The 18,364-nt window shown below is 46.9% G+C and overlaps 1 protein-coding gene across 3 annotated transcripts; it reads right to left on the minus strand.

The window, feature by feature from the left end:
- Positions 1-1,346: 1,346 nt before the first annotated feature.
- Positions 1,347-18,324, minus strand: HSDL1 (hydroxysteroid dehydrogenase like 1). 3 transcript variants are annotated; one of them, XM_059905076.1, is made up of 7 exons: positions 18,244-18,293; positions 12,041-12,192; positions 10,953-11,011; positions 7,829-8,054; positions 6,705-7,150; positions 6,268-6,495; positions 1,347-4,159 (listed from the first exon to the last, which is right to left on the minus strand). In XM_059905076.1, the coding sequence occupies exons 4-7, from the start codon at positions 8,046-8,048 to the stop codon at positions 4,061-4,063; spliced, it is 993 nt and encodes a 330-aa protein (XP_059761059.1). In that variant the 5' UTR covers positions 8,049-8,054; positions 10,953-11,011; positions 12,041-12,192; positions 18,244-18,293; the 3' UTR covers positions 1,347-4,060. The 3 variants fall into 3 exon arrangements, with proteins under 3 accessions (XP_059761059.1, XP_059761058.1, XP_059761060.1); XM_059905075.1 differs by lacking the exon at positions 12,041-12,192 and having other exon boundaries at positions 18,244-18,324; XM_059905077.1 differs by lacking the exons at positions 10,953-11,011; positions 12,041-12,192 and having other exon boundaries at positions 18,244-18,310.
- Between the last annotated feature and the right edge of the window lie 40 nt (positions 18,325-18,364).

Raw genomic sequence — 18,364 nt, forward strand, 5'->3', positions numbered from 1 at the left:
CCTGCACTGGCCCGGGCCGGGCTCGGTCCTGCAGAGGACAGCCGTGGCGAAACGACCCCTGAAAGCTTCTACTCCAGCGCTCTCCTCCTGGGGCCTCTAGGTGTCCGGAGCGAGAGCCGGGTTCAGCGCGCGCCCCTTGCAAACCGCTACCCGTTTTACCCGCGCGGCAGCTGGGACGCGGGCGGGTGAAGTGCTTGCTCAGGGCGTGAGGATGCGAGTCCTCCCCTGACTCCCACCCTGACCGGCGAGACCCCTGCCCCAAGTCCGGTCCGCTCCACTCCTAACCCCTCGCGGCCTCGCCTGGAGCACGGACGCCAAACGGCTACCCCTTTTGAAGAAACAAGGATTAATGTGTTGAACTGTAGAAGTGCCCCCCCCCCACAAAATGTCTGGGTGATTGAGATCACGGGCTGTTTTGTGTCTAAATGTTGAGCTGGTCCACACTTGACATTGGAAACAACTGGGGGACTGAAAGCCTGTTTTACGTAATGCTGATGACAAATGATGTGCTATATAGTGAGACAAAACTGCTTGCATCTTGTTTGAACTTTCCACGGCACCATGAAGATACTGCGTGGCCCCAATATTAGAAACCACAGCACTGCATCTTCCCTTTAAGAATATTTAACCAAACTGATTTGATATAGTGGCTAAATACAGAATCCCCTACTGGCTTTGTGATCTTCGGCAAGTTGTACCTCAGCTCTTTTTACCTGACCTTCCTCATCCAAAAATGTGATATGAATACCTACCTAATAGGATGAGGGTTAAATGAAACATACACATACAGAGCTTGACACACATTCAATAAATGTGGTGGTTACACTAGATCAACCCACACCTGATTAAGTTCTCCCCCCACCCCTGCCCCGCCCCGCCCCAGATCACATCAATGTTAGGAACTTTCAGAGAATTCTTGACCCTTCCATTCGCAAATCCTCAAAATTAAGCACTCCCTGCTGCCACCACGTAAGGTACCTGATCTTAAACTTAACTGTGTTGTTCTACTCAGGGTTCTTTTAACAGCGCTTTAGGTCACTATGCCATTGAATACAAAGCCCAACTGTTAGGAACAGAGGTAGGCTGATGAATTGCAAACATCCTTGTCACGTGATAGTGAAGCCGGAAGCCGGGGAAGAGAGACTGCTGCCAGCTCCTGAGAATCCTAGAAACTGCAGGGGGCCTGGGGCATGACAGGAGGTGGCTTGGGGCATGACAGGAGGTGGCCTGGAAATTGACCAAGGAAGGCTGAGAGCCCCAGAATCCTGGTCTACCGGTTTTCCACCACTCCAGGTTCTAATAACTTCCTAAACTAACCCTTCATGTATATAATGAAGCATTCACAATTCCATGGGAAGGTAAATCTTTATTAACACTGAGTGCTATTTTAAAGAGTAACGGCCTGAGCCAATACTGAGACAGACACACAGAGAGACTAGTTTCCGAGGGCAAACAATGTCAACATTGAGGACACCACTTAACCCTCCGGTTCCCAAATGTGCCAAGATTTTAAGTAACTGAGGTTAAAGCAAAACGGACTCCTCCAAAGAGCTGTCTCTGCTCACCGACTCCCTTTTTCTTCCCACTCTTTCTTGAACCCACTACTTTTCATCCCCACCACTTTCATCCCCACCACTCGATGAAAATGGATCATGACAAAACCACCAGTGACCTCCACATCGCCGATGTCAGTGATCAAAATCAGCTTTCATCTTATTCAGCCTATCAGGAGAATGAGAGCAAGAAATCAACTCTGTAGTTTCAAAAGATTTATGAGACACGTGGTTACGCACAATTTTCTTACCAGCTTTTAATGAGTTACTATCACAGGTGTTCAGAGATTAATTTTTTGTAACTTTTAAATAATTGTTCCTACGGGAAAAAAATGTATCTCTCTTTCCAAACAACCAATTTACAAACATATGGAGCAAAACCTCTTCCAAAGGAAGCAGAAGCAACTGCTTTTATTGTTAAGTTTTCAGGCCACAGATTGTTTCAAAGGTTCTTATTTCCCACATTCTTAATAAGAAACCCCATCTACAGTGGTCTGATTATGACTCTCAAATGAGCTCTGGGAAAGGTAAAACCTAAGGAAGATTCTTGGTTTTGATCTTTCATGAACTTTGCACCAATCAGCATATTTACATATGTCATGCCAAGGAGAGAACTTTAAAAACATCACTGACATGGTTTACTTAGTCTCATCATATAACAATGATCCGACACCTAATCTATAAATATAAGACACTGCTGTACTACGTAACACCTTAGATATAAATACGGTATTTTTACATCAAGTTGCTGCTTCTTATGTCAATTAAAGTTCAAGTCACTGTGGCATGACGTCAAATTTTCTCTAGTCTTAATGACCATAAATTGTCAGGTGGGGAAATGCCAAATATGACAAAATAAAGGCTTCCAAGCCAACTTGGAAGCAAAACGGTCAGTTCTACGTAGTATCGTAGAACGGTCAGTTCTACGTAGTATCACTAGTGTGTAAATTTTCACACCTGAAGTTCTTCCTCTTATGTGATGATGAAGGCCTGATCTGTAAGTAGAAGAGCTCTGAACTTAACTTCTGATCTTGAGTCCAAGTCAGATCTGGAAATACTAAGGCAATGTCACTGGCAAAATTGTGGGCATAACATAAACGCATGCTTAGGCCTACTCGTAATGGAATATTATCTCAGGAGAAAGCAATTTCATGAAAGTCCTGATTTCAATTTACCGGTTTCTGAATCAATGTTGCAATATTAAACTGCGAATTTCAAATTTGCACATACGGTCATATTCGTATAGTGATTTACAATTGTCAAAGCACTACGTATGTGGTTCTCAAAAATGTTTGGCTTTATAGGACCTGAACCAAAAAGACTTCACAGTAGGTTTCAGTGCAAACCCATATTGTGGTGGGTTGTGCATAATTATCTTCATACCAATAAATGTATTCACTATAACGCATAAATCCATTACACGAACCAAGAATGAGCTTCTAACTTATTTCAACAGATACAATATGTCATATCACACACACATAATCTGTCCATATTTTAACTACTATTCTATAAATATTTGATGTTTACACCCATAATGCCACTGGAATGGAATAACGTTACATAGAAAAGTGTTTGACAAAGAGGTATAATAAGCTCTAAAGGGCTAAATTTGTTATAAAATGGGTCATAGGCTGCGAAATCATTACTTATCCACAGTAATTATAAATCAGAAGATGACTGAGGGTCAATTATTACATGTCCAAATCTAGGAATGAATTAATTCCTCAGTAGATTAAAAAAAACAGAATGTCGTAAGTAATATTATACTTGGCAAATCTATAGCACGAAATTGGGTAGCCTTGTTTAGTATGAAAAGGAAAAATCTAGAATTTTAATACCCTTAAGGTTCCACATTAAGCCATCTTGACGAGCAATCTTTTTTAAAGTAACTTACCCATAAATAAAGTTGCCTAGATGCACACAACATACATACACATATGGTTCTCTAACGAAGTATCAGTTGAAGAGCAGCATTTCATACACAGACAGCCAAACAACTAGAGTTACACAATACAGATTTCCACTAATTATACCAGCAATCTTACCTAGAAAATAACACTTTTAAATAGTTTTTCCTGATGAACATTTGAAAACCAATACTATAATTCATCTACTGAAATAATTTCCCTTAAGAAACAACACATGAAATTGTAAGAGCTGACAAGTCATATCATATTTCAATATCAGATTGCTAGTAGCTCTTAGAACAACATAAATCACACAACTTTTGAACAGCTTAAAAAAAAAAAAAAGCATCAAAATTTAGGTTTCCTCATCAGTTCTTTTGTGGTGGTTGTTATTTACTCTGTGCCATCCAAGTGGCCCTTCAGGCTTTTCCACAGCATTCTTAAAAGCGTTATGTTTGTTTTGCAAATGATGAGTCAACAGTATGCTAAATGATCAGTAATGAAAGAAAATGCAGAAGATAAATTACATGTGTTCTTCCAAATGTAGAATGCTGCAGGTTCCCCAAGTTGGCAACACTTCCCAACCATCAGCCAGCTTCACGCTTTGCAGGATAAGGCCTCCTTACGTAGGGAACGATTGAGAATATTTGCTCCCCACACCCAGAGCCATTCAGGCATATACTGTGCAAAAAGAAACTAAAAATGAAAGAGAAAAAGATTTTAAGGTTAGAACCCAAAGTCATCGACAACAAAATGCACACATCAGCAATCATTTAAACCAACAAACATCACCAATCCCATTAAATACAAAAAAGGAAAAAACCTTAGGTGCTACTGCACTGAGCACCTACTTCTGTATAAGACCCTATGCTAGACTCTCTGGGGAACAGAAAAGTGATCACCGCCCACCCGCCCCCTTTCTCTAATGAGGCGGGACAGACCTACATGCAGTGATACGATTTCATCTTTACTTAACGTGACATGAATAGCATGGAATGTGGATAAGAATTACAAATCAGCCCAGGAATAAAAGGCAGATGAAAGAGAAAACTGCATACGTGCTTAGTACTGCGTGAGAAAACTGGGGATTGAGGGGCAGAGTGGTGCTAAGTTAAACAAAAGCGCTGAGTCCAAAACACCAGGACCCTGAGAGAGTGTCTTGAGGTGTGACGAGGAAGGCTTGGGGACACAGGGAGGACGTCCACTGACGCTGCTCTGCTCCAGGGGGTCTCCAGGGCCACGTCCCCCCAGGGGACATTCGGCAAGGTCCAGAAACAGTATTAGCTGTCACAAGTGGGGTGGTGGTGCTACTGGCATCTAGTGGGCAGAGGTCCAGGACGCTGTGAACATCGTACAGTGCACAGGAAGGTCCCACAACAAGGAATGAGCCAACCTCTATGCCATTAGTGCCCAGGTGGAGAAGCCCTGCCCAACACTGACGGATCTGTCCGAGACTGAGCGAAAGTTTAACACCTTGTGTGTGAAGGAGGGGAGATGGACGGGCCCCTGGCAGGTGCTGATGTTCTAGCCTTGACCAGAGGTGTAGTAATACAGGTCACTCCACATTCTCCTTAAGAAACAAGACCCAGGTCACTCTGCTATTCCAGGAACCACAGTGAACAAGGCGGGGGTCCCAGCACGATGAACTGTGGGGTGAGGGTCCCAGAGTTGCAGCTGTTCCCAGCAGGTTCCACAGAAGCTTCAGCTTAGCCATCCTGGAGACAGGGGTCCCGTGTTTGGCCTGGAGCCATAAGTAACTACCTGTGAAAATGACCAAGGTCTCTTTGGACCTCTTTAAAGAGTAAGGATTTCATGGGAAAAATACCCAAATACTCCTCCTTGGGGCCACTGTCCTAAAGCAGAAGGCTCTAAATCCAAGGAGATGAAAGAAGGCAATATACGGTCCCTCAGGAGGACTCTGTAAGGAGGGTCACATTGAAACATGGGGGCGCCTGACATAGGCTAGGTAATCAGATCCCCCTCCAAAGGGCATTTTATTTTCAGTATTTACTGAGTGGAGATGGAAGCAGCATCTAAAAATCTGTTTGTTTTAAATCTCCTCTCATGACCACTTGCCCACTACAGGGGGACCAGCATCAAGATGGATTCTGCCCGTTTCCTAAGGAGGGGCAGGCAGAGACTCACTGGCTTGTCCCAGGGAGGTTCAGTACCCTGGGCAGTGGGAGGGAAAGAGCTAATGGAAAAGGAGAGAATTTCATCCTCTGGGTACTGACGGATCAACTCCGGAGGCTGACTCATCGGCCTGTTGAGATAATAGCAGTAACAGGAAAGGGGTGCCAAGTCTCCAGGCACTGGGAACTGTGGAAAAGCCGGGGGGCGGGGGGGGGGGGGGGTTCGGGTTCTGCAAGGCTCTGGGCGCCTTCGGGGATCCTGACCCGTGTGTCCAGGCCTGCTCCTGACCAATGTGACACAGCGTGGCCCCCGCGGGGACCCAGCTCAGTAGGACTTGGGAACAATGAGCAGAGGGGAGGACGTCCATAGCGAGGGTACACATCCAGCTTGTCAGAAAAGTGCACAGCGCTTAAAATACACATGCCATGCGTTCCCAAGAGACTGAGACAGGCGGGACTTAAAAAGGTTAAGAAACAAATGGGAATGGGGAAGATGGAAAAGAACTCAAAGAACGTGAGCTGGATCCTTAAACTGGAGCACTCTAAGGTTTGAGAATCAGGATTTACAATCCTCATCTTTCAGCATCACGCTTCAATCAGATTCCCATGTATCATTTAAAAAAGGTTTAGGATGCATTAACCTAATTACAAGAGCTGAGCGCACACTGTTACCTGAATGGAATGGGACCAGTATCCTGTGGTCCTTTTTGAAATGCCAAGGGTAGAAACAGCATGATGGGCGTACACTTGTGGCGAAGGCACCAACCACGGGCACTTGTGCAGAAAGCTGCCAGGGGTGGACACGTTGGTAGCTACGTAGAACGGGATTAGACTCTGTATGAAGATTCCTTTGGAAGCATATTCATACTGCAATGCTCTGCTGAAGTGGTCTAAGTAAGCCTGTTAAAACAGGAGGGGAAAAGACTTAATTTTTCAGGAACTCGGAAGAAATTCAGGAGGAAAAAAAGACTTAATGGTCATTTCAGGGAAAAAATATACAGCATAAGCAAACATGAGCTGCTGACAAAGAGCTCAACAAACTGGACCAAACCATTGTGATAAACGTTCTCCTGCATGATGATTTCACTTTCCAACTGGGAACGCATTACCTTAGACGCGGAAAACGCCGCCAGCTGGGGGGTTGGTTTGCAGCAGGAGCCGGAGGAGATGGTGACGATGGCCCCTTTCTTCCTCTCCACCATCCCGGGTAACACTATGTGGACCATCAGACTGGCAGCGGCAATGTTCACGTTGACGATGTCCCAGAGCGTGTCCTCCGAGACCTGCGTGAAGTACTGCGGGTAGGGGTAGAACACGCCCACGTTGTTCACCAGGATGCCAATGTCTCTGTCCTTCAGGGCTTCCCGAATCAGGCCGTAGATCTCGCGGCCGTTGCTGAAGTCCGCGACAATGACGTCAGTCTCCACTTTGTAGGTGTCGGCTATGTCTTTAGCGACCGTCTGCAGCTTCTCTTGGTTCCGACTGATCAGGACGATGCTGAGCCCACGGCTGGCCAACTCCTCTGCGTAGGCCCTTCCAATCCCATCTGTTGCGCCTACAGTACAAGCCGGGAAAAGTGAGCAAACTCGTTTCTCAGTGTGACCTTTAAAATGGACTTTAAATACCCTGTGTCCGGGTTTAATCAGGGAAGGATTCACACTAGAAATAAACCGAGTTCTGCAAGTGGTCAGTCAAGCACAAGGTCAAATCCAGGACACAAGCTAGTCAAATACTCGCCCAGACACTCTGACAGGCAGAGGAAGAGTTGTTTTACATTCACCAAGTTGACCGTGAGACACAGCGGGAAACTGTTTTCAAGCTCCCATCTGGCTTCAATGAGTGCCAGGAGGTACCTTCCTGGGAAACAATGGTAAATTAAAATGCAATTTAAAATAAGGGAAGTGTTTCTGAAAGTGGTACTAGTTTGTAAGGACACTTTCAAAACAGAGAGCAAGAAGGAAAAGCAAAGGGTAGGAAGCAGGGGCTGGAGCAGGGCTGGCAACATGAGGGGGCAGAATAAGAAGCACAGGAATCACAGGGAAATTCTTCCAAGACGAGGGCGGTAAGAAATGCGCACATAATCATAAGAGTAAGTCTTATTTTTTTATCCCATGAAAACATTACATCAAATTCAGTTAACTCCAGGAATGATGCATCCGACTTAAAACACAGATTAAACAGGAAAGATGATTTCATTTTTAGATTAGGCAAGAACTGAAAACTCCTCTCTTACCACTCACGACTGCCCATCTTCCATACTGCTTGATCAGGTCTGCTCTGCTCACCAGGCGCGGGACGAAATGCAGCCGGACCAGGCTGTAGAAGTCACAGACGACGGTGATGCTTTTCCTGGCCGTGTACCAGGCTCCAACCAAGGCGAGGGCTTCCACGTAGCAGTTGCAGGACCTGGCGATTTCCCTGTACAAGAGGTAGAAGCTGTCGACGGCAGCCATGGCAGCCTGCAAGGGAGGGCAGCGAGAGAGAGGTGGCCTTTGCTTAGTAAGTCAAAGGGACACGCACAGTGCGGGGGAAGAAAGGCATCTGAGGACATCAGAGCTTAGCAATTTTGCGTTCAAATAACAGTAACTGTTCAGATGCACACAGCCCATGGATCCAGACAATTTATGATCTCATTATTTAACATCTGTAGCTTATAAAGTTCTTTCCTTCCAAGAAGATGAGTCCACTTAGTTATCAAGAGTTACCAAATTCCTACTAAAATCCAGGCACTGCGCTAAATGTTGTGGCTACGGAGATGAACACAACACGCCCCATGCCAAAAAAAGCTCCTGGTCCAGCACACTGACAGACACAGGCCTTTTAATTCACGTAACAGCTGAGAGGTATGTTTCTTTCTTTGATTGAATTTATATTTATTCAAAACCGGCAAGCGCAGAGGGCCTACAATCCCCAGAGAGGCAAAGTAGAAGAAACAGAGGCAATACTAAGACAGGGCCTTGGCCTCAAAGACCTGACAACCCATTTGAGACAAAACTAAGCTCCAATAAACTTTAACATCAAATAAACATAAATTAGATTATGTATAAATAATATTCATAAATGTGTATTTAAAAAGAGATACTCCCCAAACTTGAGGAAATGGTTTTCTCAAACGATAGTTTATAAGCACGTTCCATCTTGCTGATGTCACTGGCGCACCATTACCCTTGCCTGGCCCCTTAACGTTTGGGGAAAGAAAAACCCAGTTCAATTCTTGTAGGTATTCACACAGCAAGCATCGCGATGCACCTGTTATGTGCCATGTACCGTGACAGACGCTAAGGACTCAAAGATGAAGTAAATAACTACCTAGAAGAAGAGACGGACATTTAACAAAACAACTTTAAATGCCATACAAACTGGGGTATGTACGCCTGTGCTCAGAAAGGCAGAGAAAGGCCAGGCACGACCGAGGCTGATGAACTTCATCCTGGACTAGACCCGGGGAACCACTGAGGCCTGAGCCAACTGTGTGCTATCAAGTGAGGGTCAAACATCAAAAAGGCCAGAACAGACCACGATGAAATTACAGGGAGCTCAGATATGCACAAACACAAGGATACAGCATTTACTATATATTAATAAAAGAAAATAGATTTAAGCCAAACACACATTTATGTAAAACTTCTGGAAGTGGTCCCTTTCATAGAAACTGCATTAGAATAGGAAAAAAATAAATCCTGGAACTAAGAAAAATCCCCGACAATAGCAGCAAAAATTGGCATAAGCTTAAGGAAGAATAAGTGAATTCCTTCCCACTCCACCGCAATGCAATTTGAGCTCAACCACGGTTTGCATAGTAGAGAAAACAAATTAACCCCTGGAATGGAACACACTGTAAGAATGATACCACACTGTGGTAACAGGCACATGAAATAACGAAAAAACTACTGAATATAAATATGTATATATCTATATATATCTGTGTGTTGAGTATGCACATGAGTGTGCAGTCCAAATTACAAACCAACAAAACATACAAAAGAAATATGACAGAAAACTGAAAGAAATAGGCAGTAGGATTCCTAAATGCCTCACAATGAGGATATAACCCCTCAAACGTTAAAATTTCCACTCCTACCGTAACTCTAAGCTGGTGTGGCACTAAGTAAGTTAAAGAAACGTCCTTCTCAAATAGCAATACAGGAAATGACTGAAGGGGCCACCTTACTTCCAGTAAGTAAAGTGCTGTACACTTTGGGGTTCTGTTCAGAGAAACTTACCTCCTACGATAAGGATGCCAAAATTGGTCAAGAAAAGAAAACATTATGAACTTTATTAAGCACACAAACCAATTACTTAACAAGGTAACAACAATTACATGCTCCCCTGGGGTAATGCTTCTTCATGGACCTCACTGGCTGAGATTCCCTAAAACATGAACTATCAAGATCAGTGCAGTCTGGGCTGAAGACGCTTTTCTTTTTCGGGTCAGCCCGCCCCACTAAGGCAGTACACTCTGGGCGCTGCTCCAAATCCTCTGAAAGACGTTCACAGTCACAGCCATCCACCTCAAATGTGTTCACCCCTTTTCTGCTGCGCATGAGCGCCTCTCAAAGCTTCCGGATGCTAGCGATGAGGCAGTGACGTGTCACCCTCTCCAAGGGTCCCCCCTGCTGCCCCATCTCAGTACACAGCCACATCCTGAGGAGGCAGGTGCTGGCTGGAGAGGCCCCTGCCGGGCACTGAGCGCTCACATTGGCTGCCGTCCCCGAACGGTGCTAATTCAAGATTCCCAGAGAAACAAACAAAACATTAGCTTCTTACAAGGAAGAACATAAAAACTGAGAATCCAAGTCCAACCATCCTAAGTTAGGAGTTCCTGAAATAATTTTTTAAAGTGGACACGTGCCTTTTGTCATAATTAATCAAATACTAGGCCATGAAGAAAGCAAATGGGAAACATAATACTTGTATGCACCAGTACTTTTCAAACAAAATGTGATAAAATTCGAAATAACAAAACTATGACCAAAAAAACTAGATACTTGGAACATTAAATCTGTTCTTCAAAATAACAGGTGGGCGTACATCTAAAATGTTAAAACAGTGTTTTCAATGAAAAATTGAAAACCACATATCAAGGACTAATGGATCGTAGCCAAAGAAATACTTGTGGGAAAATGAATTGCAGGAGTGTCTGTAATAGGGTTCCAGCTAAAAAGGTCAGGTATGCCTCAGGGAATGACCTCACCCCAAGGGGAAGCTGTGTAAAGGGAACTTCGACCCTCTCAAAAACCATTTTTTTCAAGAATTGAACATCTCACAAGGAAAAACTTCAGCAAAAGAAGCGTGACTGCGACCGAGTTCCCCGATTTTTCTGCTCAAGTCATTAAGTACCCGTGGTTTCCTCTTACCTCCTCTGCCAGCCCTGGGCCTTCAGGAATACACTGCTCTGTCTTCTCTGCAGGACAAGCTGTGAACAAAAACCAACAGGAAACAAATGCCTCTCCTTCACAGCTCAGCTGGGATAAGTTTATATAAAACTACGACCGAAGCGTTTTAAAAGTTAAGGAAACGGGACCACCCCCGTGCCGTGATTCCCTGCACAGGCAGCGACGCATCACCTGGTCTGGGAAGACGGCAGGCGCCGCCAGTGCCCGGCCAGTGGGAGGCTGGGCTGGGAGGCATCCCGGCTCCCGCACCTTGTTCCTTAAGGAACACTGCGTCACACTGGACAAAATCTGTCCAGACCGCTTGGAGGGAGACCCAGGACGGCGAGCAGACACCCTGCCCCCGACGTGTCCCGGGCATCTGCTGGGCTTCCCCGGGCCTCACCCTTCTCTGCAAACCACTGTGCTGCGCTCCAGCCACAGAGCACTAGACCCTCCGCTCGGCCGCAGCACCTGTTCCACACTCCCGGCTGATCCGGGCTGCCCACCTGAGCACGTGGGTCCTGGGCTGGCGGCAGCGGCAGGGAGGGATGGCCCCTTCCAGCCTGCCTGGGGCCGGGGGCTTAAGGATGAGGAGATGGAAGGAAACGCCAGGGCCACCTCTCCCCTCTCCCTCCACCCTAGACACTGCCTGGTGCCTGTTTCGGTTTTGAAACCCCCCACCCAAGGCTGCGTTCCCTGGGGGGCCAGATCTCCCCACACACACTCCTCCAGCACCTCACACAACCCCTGGCGCGGACGGAGCAGGAGCTCCCAGATCAGCTGCTGCATGAAATCGCACCACCCAGCCTAGCTCAGCTCTCAGTCCCGTCCCGCGGGGAGGGGACCACCAAACCAACACCTGCGATCCTTTACAAAAAGAAACCCCTCGTGGGCAAGGCCCCCGGGGCCATCCTGCGCAGGCCCAGCAGGAGAAGTGCAGGCATCGGAGGGGAGCAGAGACCAGCGGTGCCAGGGCCTCCAACCCCGCTTCTCAACCCCACCCACTGGATCCCCTGCACCACCAGTCAGGGGGGACCGTCACGATATTTTAAATTGCAATTCCGTGCTACCTTACACGTTGATTATCATTGCTGGATTCTTTTTCTTAATCGCGGATCATCAGAGGGCTGACGGCATTCTAGGTCTGAGATGCATCTCATCGTTCCCCAGAGGCAGCTCAACGTGGACAGACCTGACTCACGCCAACCAAACTCACAAAAGACTGATAAATTCAAACGCCAATTTAGTTATGAATAATAAACGATGCAGCCAAGAAGCCTAAACACACACGGTCACTAGGCTGTAGGAAAGTCTACGTGGAAAGTCAAACTACTAGGACAGCAATGAAGAAAGCAGCAAGTGTCCGACGCCAAGGACCCGTGCTGGGTCTCTCAACAGAGCGATTCCCCAGGGAGGAGGGCGGGGGCGAGACGTGCCTGGGCAGAGAGGAGGCACAGCCCGGCCTGCCGGGAAATGGTGACAGCAGCAACGAGCTCACAGCGCGGGATGCGCACCCTGGGGTGGAAACGGGGCCGGGAGGGGAGCCCAGGCTGTGAGATGCCTTTACGCCACACAGAAACGTTGGGCCAAAGGCAGGAGCTCATCAGGTTTAGCGCAGAAGGCGCTGGGGGCGGTGGAGGGGCAGTGGCCTCGTGGGCAGGAAGTCAGGCGGCCTGGGCCCTGGTCCATCCAGACGGGGACAAAGCAAAGCCAGACGGAGAGCACGCGGCTTTGTGACCGACTCCCTGCCGCTCCTCAGACACGCCAGACATTTTCACCCATTTGCTCGCACCTCGATGGACCATAAATGGCAAAGGATTGGAAATTCTACACGCCCGACATCCTCTTAATCCTCTCCTCATCCGTAAGTAGCTGATGGAAAATAATGTCTTTCTAATGGAAGAAGAAATCAGGACTACCCCCCAAAGCCATTCAGTTCTAGGAAAGCTCATGGAAGCAGTTTTAAAGGGGTTTACTACACATTTAGGTCAAGAAGCCTACCAAGGTACCCACAGATAGCAGGCTGCTTTTAACTTGCTTTGGGGGTTTGACTAGTTCACTGTTCTGTGCATAGGTACTAGTCTAAAACTTAGAGAAATCCATTACTTAGAAAGCAACACTGAAACACAGTAAAATCCTGGTCCCTCTACACCCTACCTGTACAAGTTATTATAAAGCTTTGTTTTCTTGCCTCTACGGAAACTAAAACATCAGTGAACAACAGAGGCAAACAGAACTGTCCCCGAAACAGGAAAAGCAGTGCAATTCCCTACTGTCTTCTAGGCATTTTCTACTTCTCCAGGGCAATATTCATCAGGGCTAAAGTACCCTTAGGTAAACTACGGAATTTGAGTGATTATGACGCGTCAGTGATTATGACTCACCCTCAGTAGAAACGGCACCACTCTGGTGAGGGACACTGATACAGGGGAGGCTCTGCACGTGCCGGAGTAGGCGGCATGTGGGGTCTCCGTACCTTCCTATCGATTTTATCATAAACCCAAAACTGCTCCAAAAAAGCCTAAAAACACCCCTTTGAGGTAACATCACAACTATGAAGGCATCATGGGAAAACTATGGTCAAGACTCCAAGGAGCAAAGTCACGTCTTCAAAGCACGGCTGCTGTGCCTGTAACATTATCCTGACCTACAGTTTAGCTGACTCAACTTCACCGTGAAAAAGGCGATCAGACCTAATACAAAACCCTTCGGGAATCAAAGAGCTCCGGGAGCAGTGTCTTGGCTGAAACACAGGCATCCCCAGGCTTTCCAAATGAATGCTACCTGGGGGTGATGCTACAAGAACATAAGACAGATTGTCCAAAATGTTTTCAAAGAAAATAAAGCAAGTATGATACAAAAAAGACAATTAAAACACCACCAAACAAAAGATAGTGGGGTCGGTAGATAATGGCCCTCCAATATGCCCACATCCTAATCCTCAAACCTCGTAAATACGTCACCTCATGTAGCAAGGGGACTTTGAAGATTAAGGATCTTGAGATGGGGAGATGATCCTGCATTATCCAGGTGGGTCCAATGTGATCACACGTGTCCTTATTAGACGGAGGCAGAAGGGTCAGAGTCAGAGAAGGAGCTGTGACCAAGAAGCAGGTCAGAGAGTGCCAGGGAGATTTAAAGACCAGAGGCTACTGGATTGAAGATGCAGAGAGGGGTCACAGGTCAAGGAAGGCAGGCACCTCCAGAATCTGGCAAAGGCCAGGATACGGATTCTCCCCAGAGCCTCCCCAAGTGACACAACCGTGTGGACACCCCGGCTTTAGTCCAGTGGGACTGACATGAGACTTCTGACCTCCAGAACTGTAAGAGAATAACTATGTCTTGTTTTAAGCCACTGAGCTTGTAGCAATTTGTTACAGCAGTCATAGGAAATTAAGATGGAGGGACGGACAGACTGTCAGTCTAGTTTTTAAGACAGTATAGAGACAAGTTGCAAATCCTGAAACATCCCTCAAACCAAAACCTTCCAGTGTGTTCAGGAACCAGAAAGTATCCCCAGAGGCTCCTCAGATCTTCGACTGGCTGAGGTGGTCCTCACCACCCTCGTCAATAGCCGGCACTGTCCAACTTTTCAGTAAGGCTGCAGGGTTAGGACTTTAAACTTTTTTTTAATAGAAATCTCACTTCACTCAGACCCTTGCTCTCAGCACTCCCGTCCTGTCTCTCCTCACAAGACCAGCTCAAGTCCCACCCCTTCTCCCCAGCTCAGTCCCAGGACTCGCTGACAAGCACCACGACACGCCAGCCCTGGGGATGGACTGATGGACAGGAGGCCCACACCCCTCTTCCCTTCCCTTCCCAGGTCTCCACACCCACCAGCATGAGTTCCCCTCCGTCTCTCTCCCCCACGTGACACTTAAACACTTAAACAGAATGCGGAGCAGTGCAGTATCTGGACTCTATCTTGGTTCCTCAACTAGAACAAAGGCCTCTTGAGGCCAGGAAATAGATCTAAAACTAATTTTTCTGTAATTTAAGAAAATTGGAAAATGTACACAAAACTTGTAAAACCTATTATGCACAGTTCAAAGAGTAATGAACAAAACACCCACACAGACACCCTACTTCACAAATCAGAGTCTTAGAAGCCCCGATGCTTCCTCCCTGGTCACATTCCCTTCTGCCACCCGGTGGGGGGGGGGGGGGTAATCAATCTCCTAAATTCTGATGTAATATTCCCTTGCTTCTTTTTTTTTTTTTAACAGTTGTACTATTACTGCAGCATGGATTCTGAAATATTCCGTTTTCCCTGGTTCTGACCTTTACATAAAGGAATCAAATTCCAAGTATCCTTTGGTGACTTGTTTCTTTCACTCAGCGTTGTTTTTGAGACTCACCCACGCCTCCGCAGCTGTAGGCTGTATACTCTCACTGCCGCGCTGCCTCACGGTACAGACACACAATTCACATAACCATTCTATTGCTGATGGGTTGTTCTCGTTGGTTTTGACTTTACAATTATGAACAGCACTGCCATGAACCTTCTCGTGCATGTCTCCTGGGCACGTGAACAAGAGTTTCTCGAAGGGATAGGCCTACGAGTCGAACTGCTGGGCCACAGGGCATCCACGAGTACAACGAGAAGCTGCCAAAGCGGCTGCACCAATTTACACGCCCACCAGCAGCAAGTGTGAGCTCATGCTGCCTCCTCTCGATGGCTGGCAACATCCAGCAGTTCACCTCCTGCCAAAGGCTGGCTGTGAAATGGGATCTCACCATGGTTTTCATTGGCATTTCCTGACTACTAATAAGGTTGACTGGCACTCTTTGGATGTTTATGTGCTGTTTGTGTCTTCTCATCTATGAAATGCCTGTTCCTAGCTTTTGACGTGTTGTCTTCTTTTTCTTTCAGAGTTATAGGAATTCTTTCCATATTGTAGATACTAGTTCTCTGTACGCTTTGTCTCTTTATAGTGCTTTTGATGAACTGAATGTCTTAATATTAATGTAGTCAAACTTATCTATCTTTTCCCTGCATGGTTTGGGCTTGTCAGGTTTTATTTCACAAATCCCATCCTAGTCCCAAGTCATAAAGATATTTTCCCATATTATTTTCCAAAATTTTTTTTACAGTTTTGTTTTTCAGATTTAATTCTTTAATCCTCCCACAGCCTTGTGATGGTGTGAGGCTGGGATCACATCCGTCTTTACTATTCCTCCTCAGCACCTGGCATGGTGCTAAGTATATGATATTTATTTAGTAAACAGAAGAAAATAATGCTTTGTGTTCAAAGTTCAAACTTCCCTCTCGGGGAGAGAAAACTTGAGAAGCTTCTCAAACTTTGCATCAGCACTTTGACGAAGTTATTATGGGTGTATCATGACTTTCTGGAATTTCCTTACCTTCCTTTGCCAAGTTGCAGTATGCCACTACCCTGAAGTGCATGCAAAGAGCAGAGCGCGGCAGTTCTCATCCAAGATCCGACAGCCCTCAGCTTCAGGTCTCCCTTTGTGCAGCGGGAATTAAAATAATAATAGCATCTACTCCTAGATATAGACCCAAGATAACCAAAGACTTAGGCTCACACAAAAACTTGTACAGCTGTGTTCATAACAGCATTATTCAACAGCTAAAAAGTGGAAACAACCCAAATGTCCAACAACAGAGGAATGGATAAACAAAATGTGGTCTATCCACATAATGGAACATTATTCAGCAATAAAAAAATGAAGTATGGATACATGCTATTCCATGGACAACCCTTGAGAACAGTATGCTGAGCGAAAGAAGCCAGACACAAAAGGCGACACATCACAGGATTCTATGTATATGAAATGTCCAGAAAAGGCAAATCCAGAGACAGAAAGTGGATGAGGGCTGCCACAGGACAGGGGGAGTGGGAAATGGGGAGCGACTGCTAATGGGGTGGGATTTCTTTGGGGGACGATAAGAATGTTCTGGAATTAAATAGTGGTGAGGACTGTACACCGTGAATATGCTGCTATGAGCAGTACATGTTTAAAATGGTGAATTTTATGTTATGTGAATTTTATCTCAAAAAGAAAAAATCTGCTAAAAAAATACCAATTTGTTGAACTCTATGCCCCTGGAACATTACTGTAGTGATTATAACCACAGACTCTGAAAATAGACATCCTGGATTCGAATCCACGCTCCCCATATAAGAGCTGTGTGTCTTGGGTGAAGGTGACATTACTTCACCTTACATCACCTGTAAACATGGGGCTAATAGTTCCTGCCTAAGATTATAATGAGAATTAAAGTAGATCATATGTAAAAAGCACTCATAACAGAGCCCAGAACATAACTGCTCCATAAACCTTGGCTATTAGCCACTATAATTCAGTGTTCAACGTTAGCGCTTGTCTATTTGTAGTGCTCAGGGTTAAACGGAGAGCGGGCTTTATGCAAAAGACTCCGCTAAGTGCTTTATTCCTATCATCGGACTTGCCCTCTCATCAACCTTACGAGGCAGAGTTTTAATCGTTCCCAGTTTACAGACGGGGAAACTGAGGCTTACCGAGGTAAAATGAAGAATTGGGCTGCGGGAATTCAGATCAAGGTCTACGAAAGTCCTGAGCCCTGGCTGGCGACGCCCACTGTAAGACCCCCAGGCAGGCATCCTGCTAGCATCACCGAGAGGGCCGCTGGGTTTGGCTTCAAGCGCCGGTCTGTGTCTGGGCTGCACGTTCCTTTGGAACAGCGACAGCCTCACTGGTCTCCAGAACCCTTCCCCTCCAGCACCGGGCAGGGCCGAACAAACGACCGCCGCTGGGTAACTGGTGGGGCCCTTTCTCCAAGAGCTCCCTTATTGTGAATTACTTCTACTTCAGAACAAAGACGACAACAACCAATCCCACTCAGACCAAGTCCTTTGGAAACGACAATAAAGAAGCACAAAGGGGTGATCTTCAGAGCCTCGTGCGGAGCACCTGCGTCAGGTCTGGGAAATAGTGGGGCCCGCGCTCGGGGTGGCTGGGGCCCCAGGTCAGCCGGGTCCTGGGGGAGGGGCGGGCCCAGAAAAGGGAGTCCTGTGTGGGTGCAACGCCGGGACGGAGCTGTGGAAGGGGCGCTCTGGGGTGACACTCTGGAAGGAAAGACGCTGGGGGCGGGGTCCGAGGGAAGGGAGGGACGAAAGGGTCCGGGAGGCCTGGGTGTCTCGGCGCTGAGGGCACTAGTCCAGGGGGGCGTGGTGGGGCGCAGAAGGAGGGGCCGGGCCGAAGTCCCAGTGGGCGCCGAGGGAGACCAGGAGGGTCCGGGGCCCAGGGCCCGGAGTGGGGGGCGCGGTACCTGCAGAGGCGACGCAGTCTCGGAGCCGGTCCCACCAAAGACGCTCGGCCACCGCCCCCGTCACCGCCGCCGCAGCTACCGCGGGCCGCGCCCCCACGTGACCCGCGCACGCGCTGGGGGC

Source organism: Balaenoptera ricei, chromosome 19, assembly GCF_028023285.1.
Source record: "Balaenoptera ricei isolate mBalRic1 chromosome 19, mBalRic1.hap2, whole genome shotgun sequence".
Taxonomy (NCBI): domain Eukaryota; kingdom Metazoa; phylum Chordata; class Mammalia; order Artiodactyla; family Balaenopteridae; genus Balaenoptera; species Balaenoptera ricei.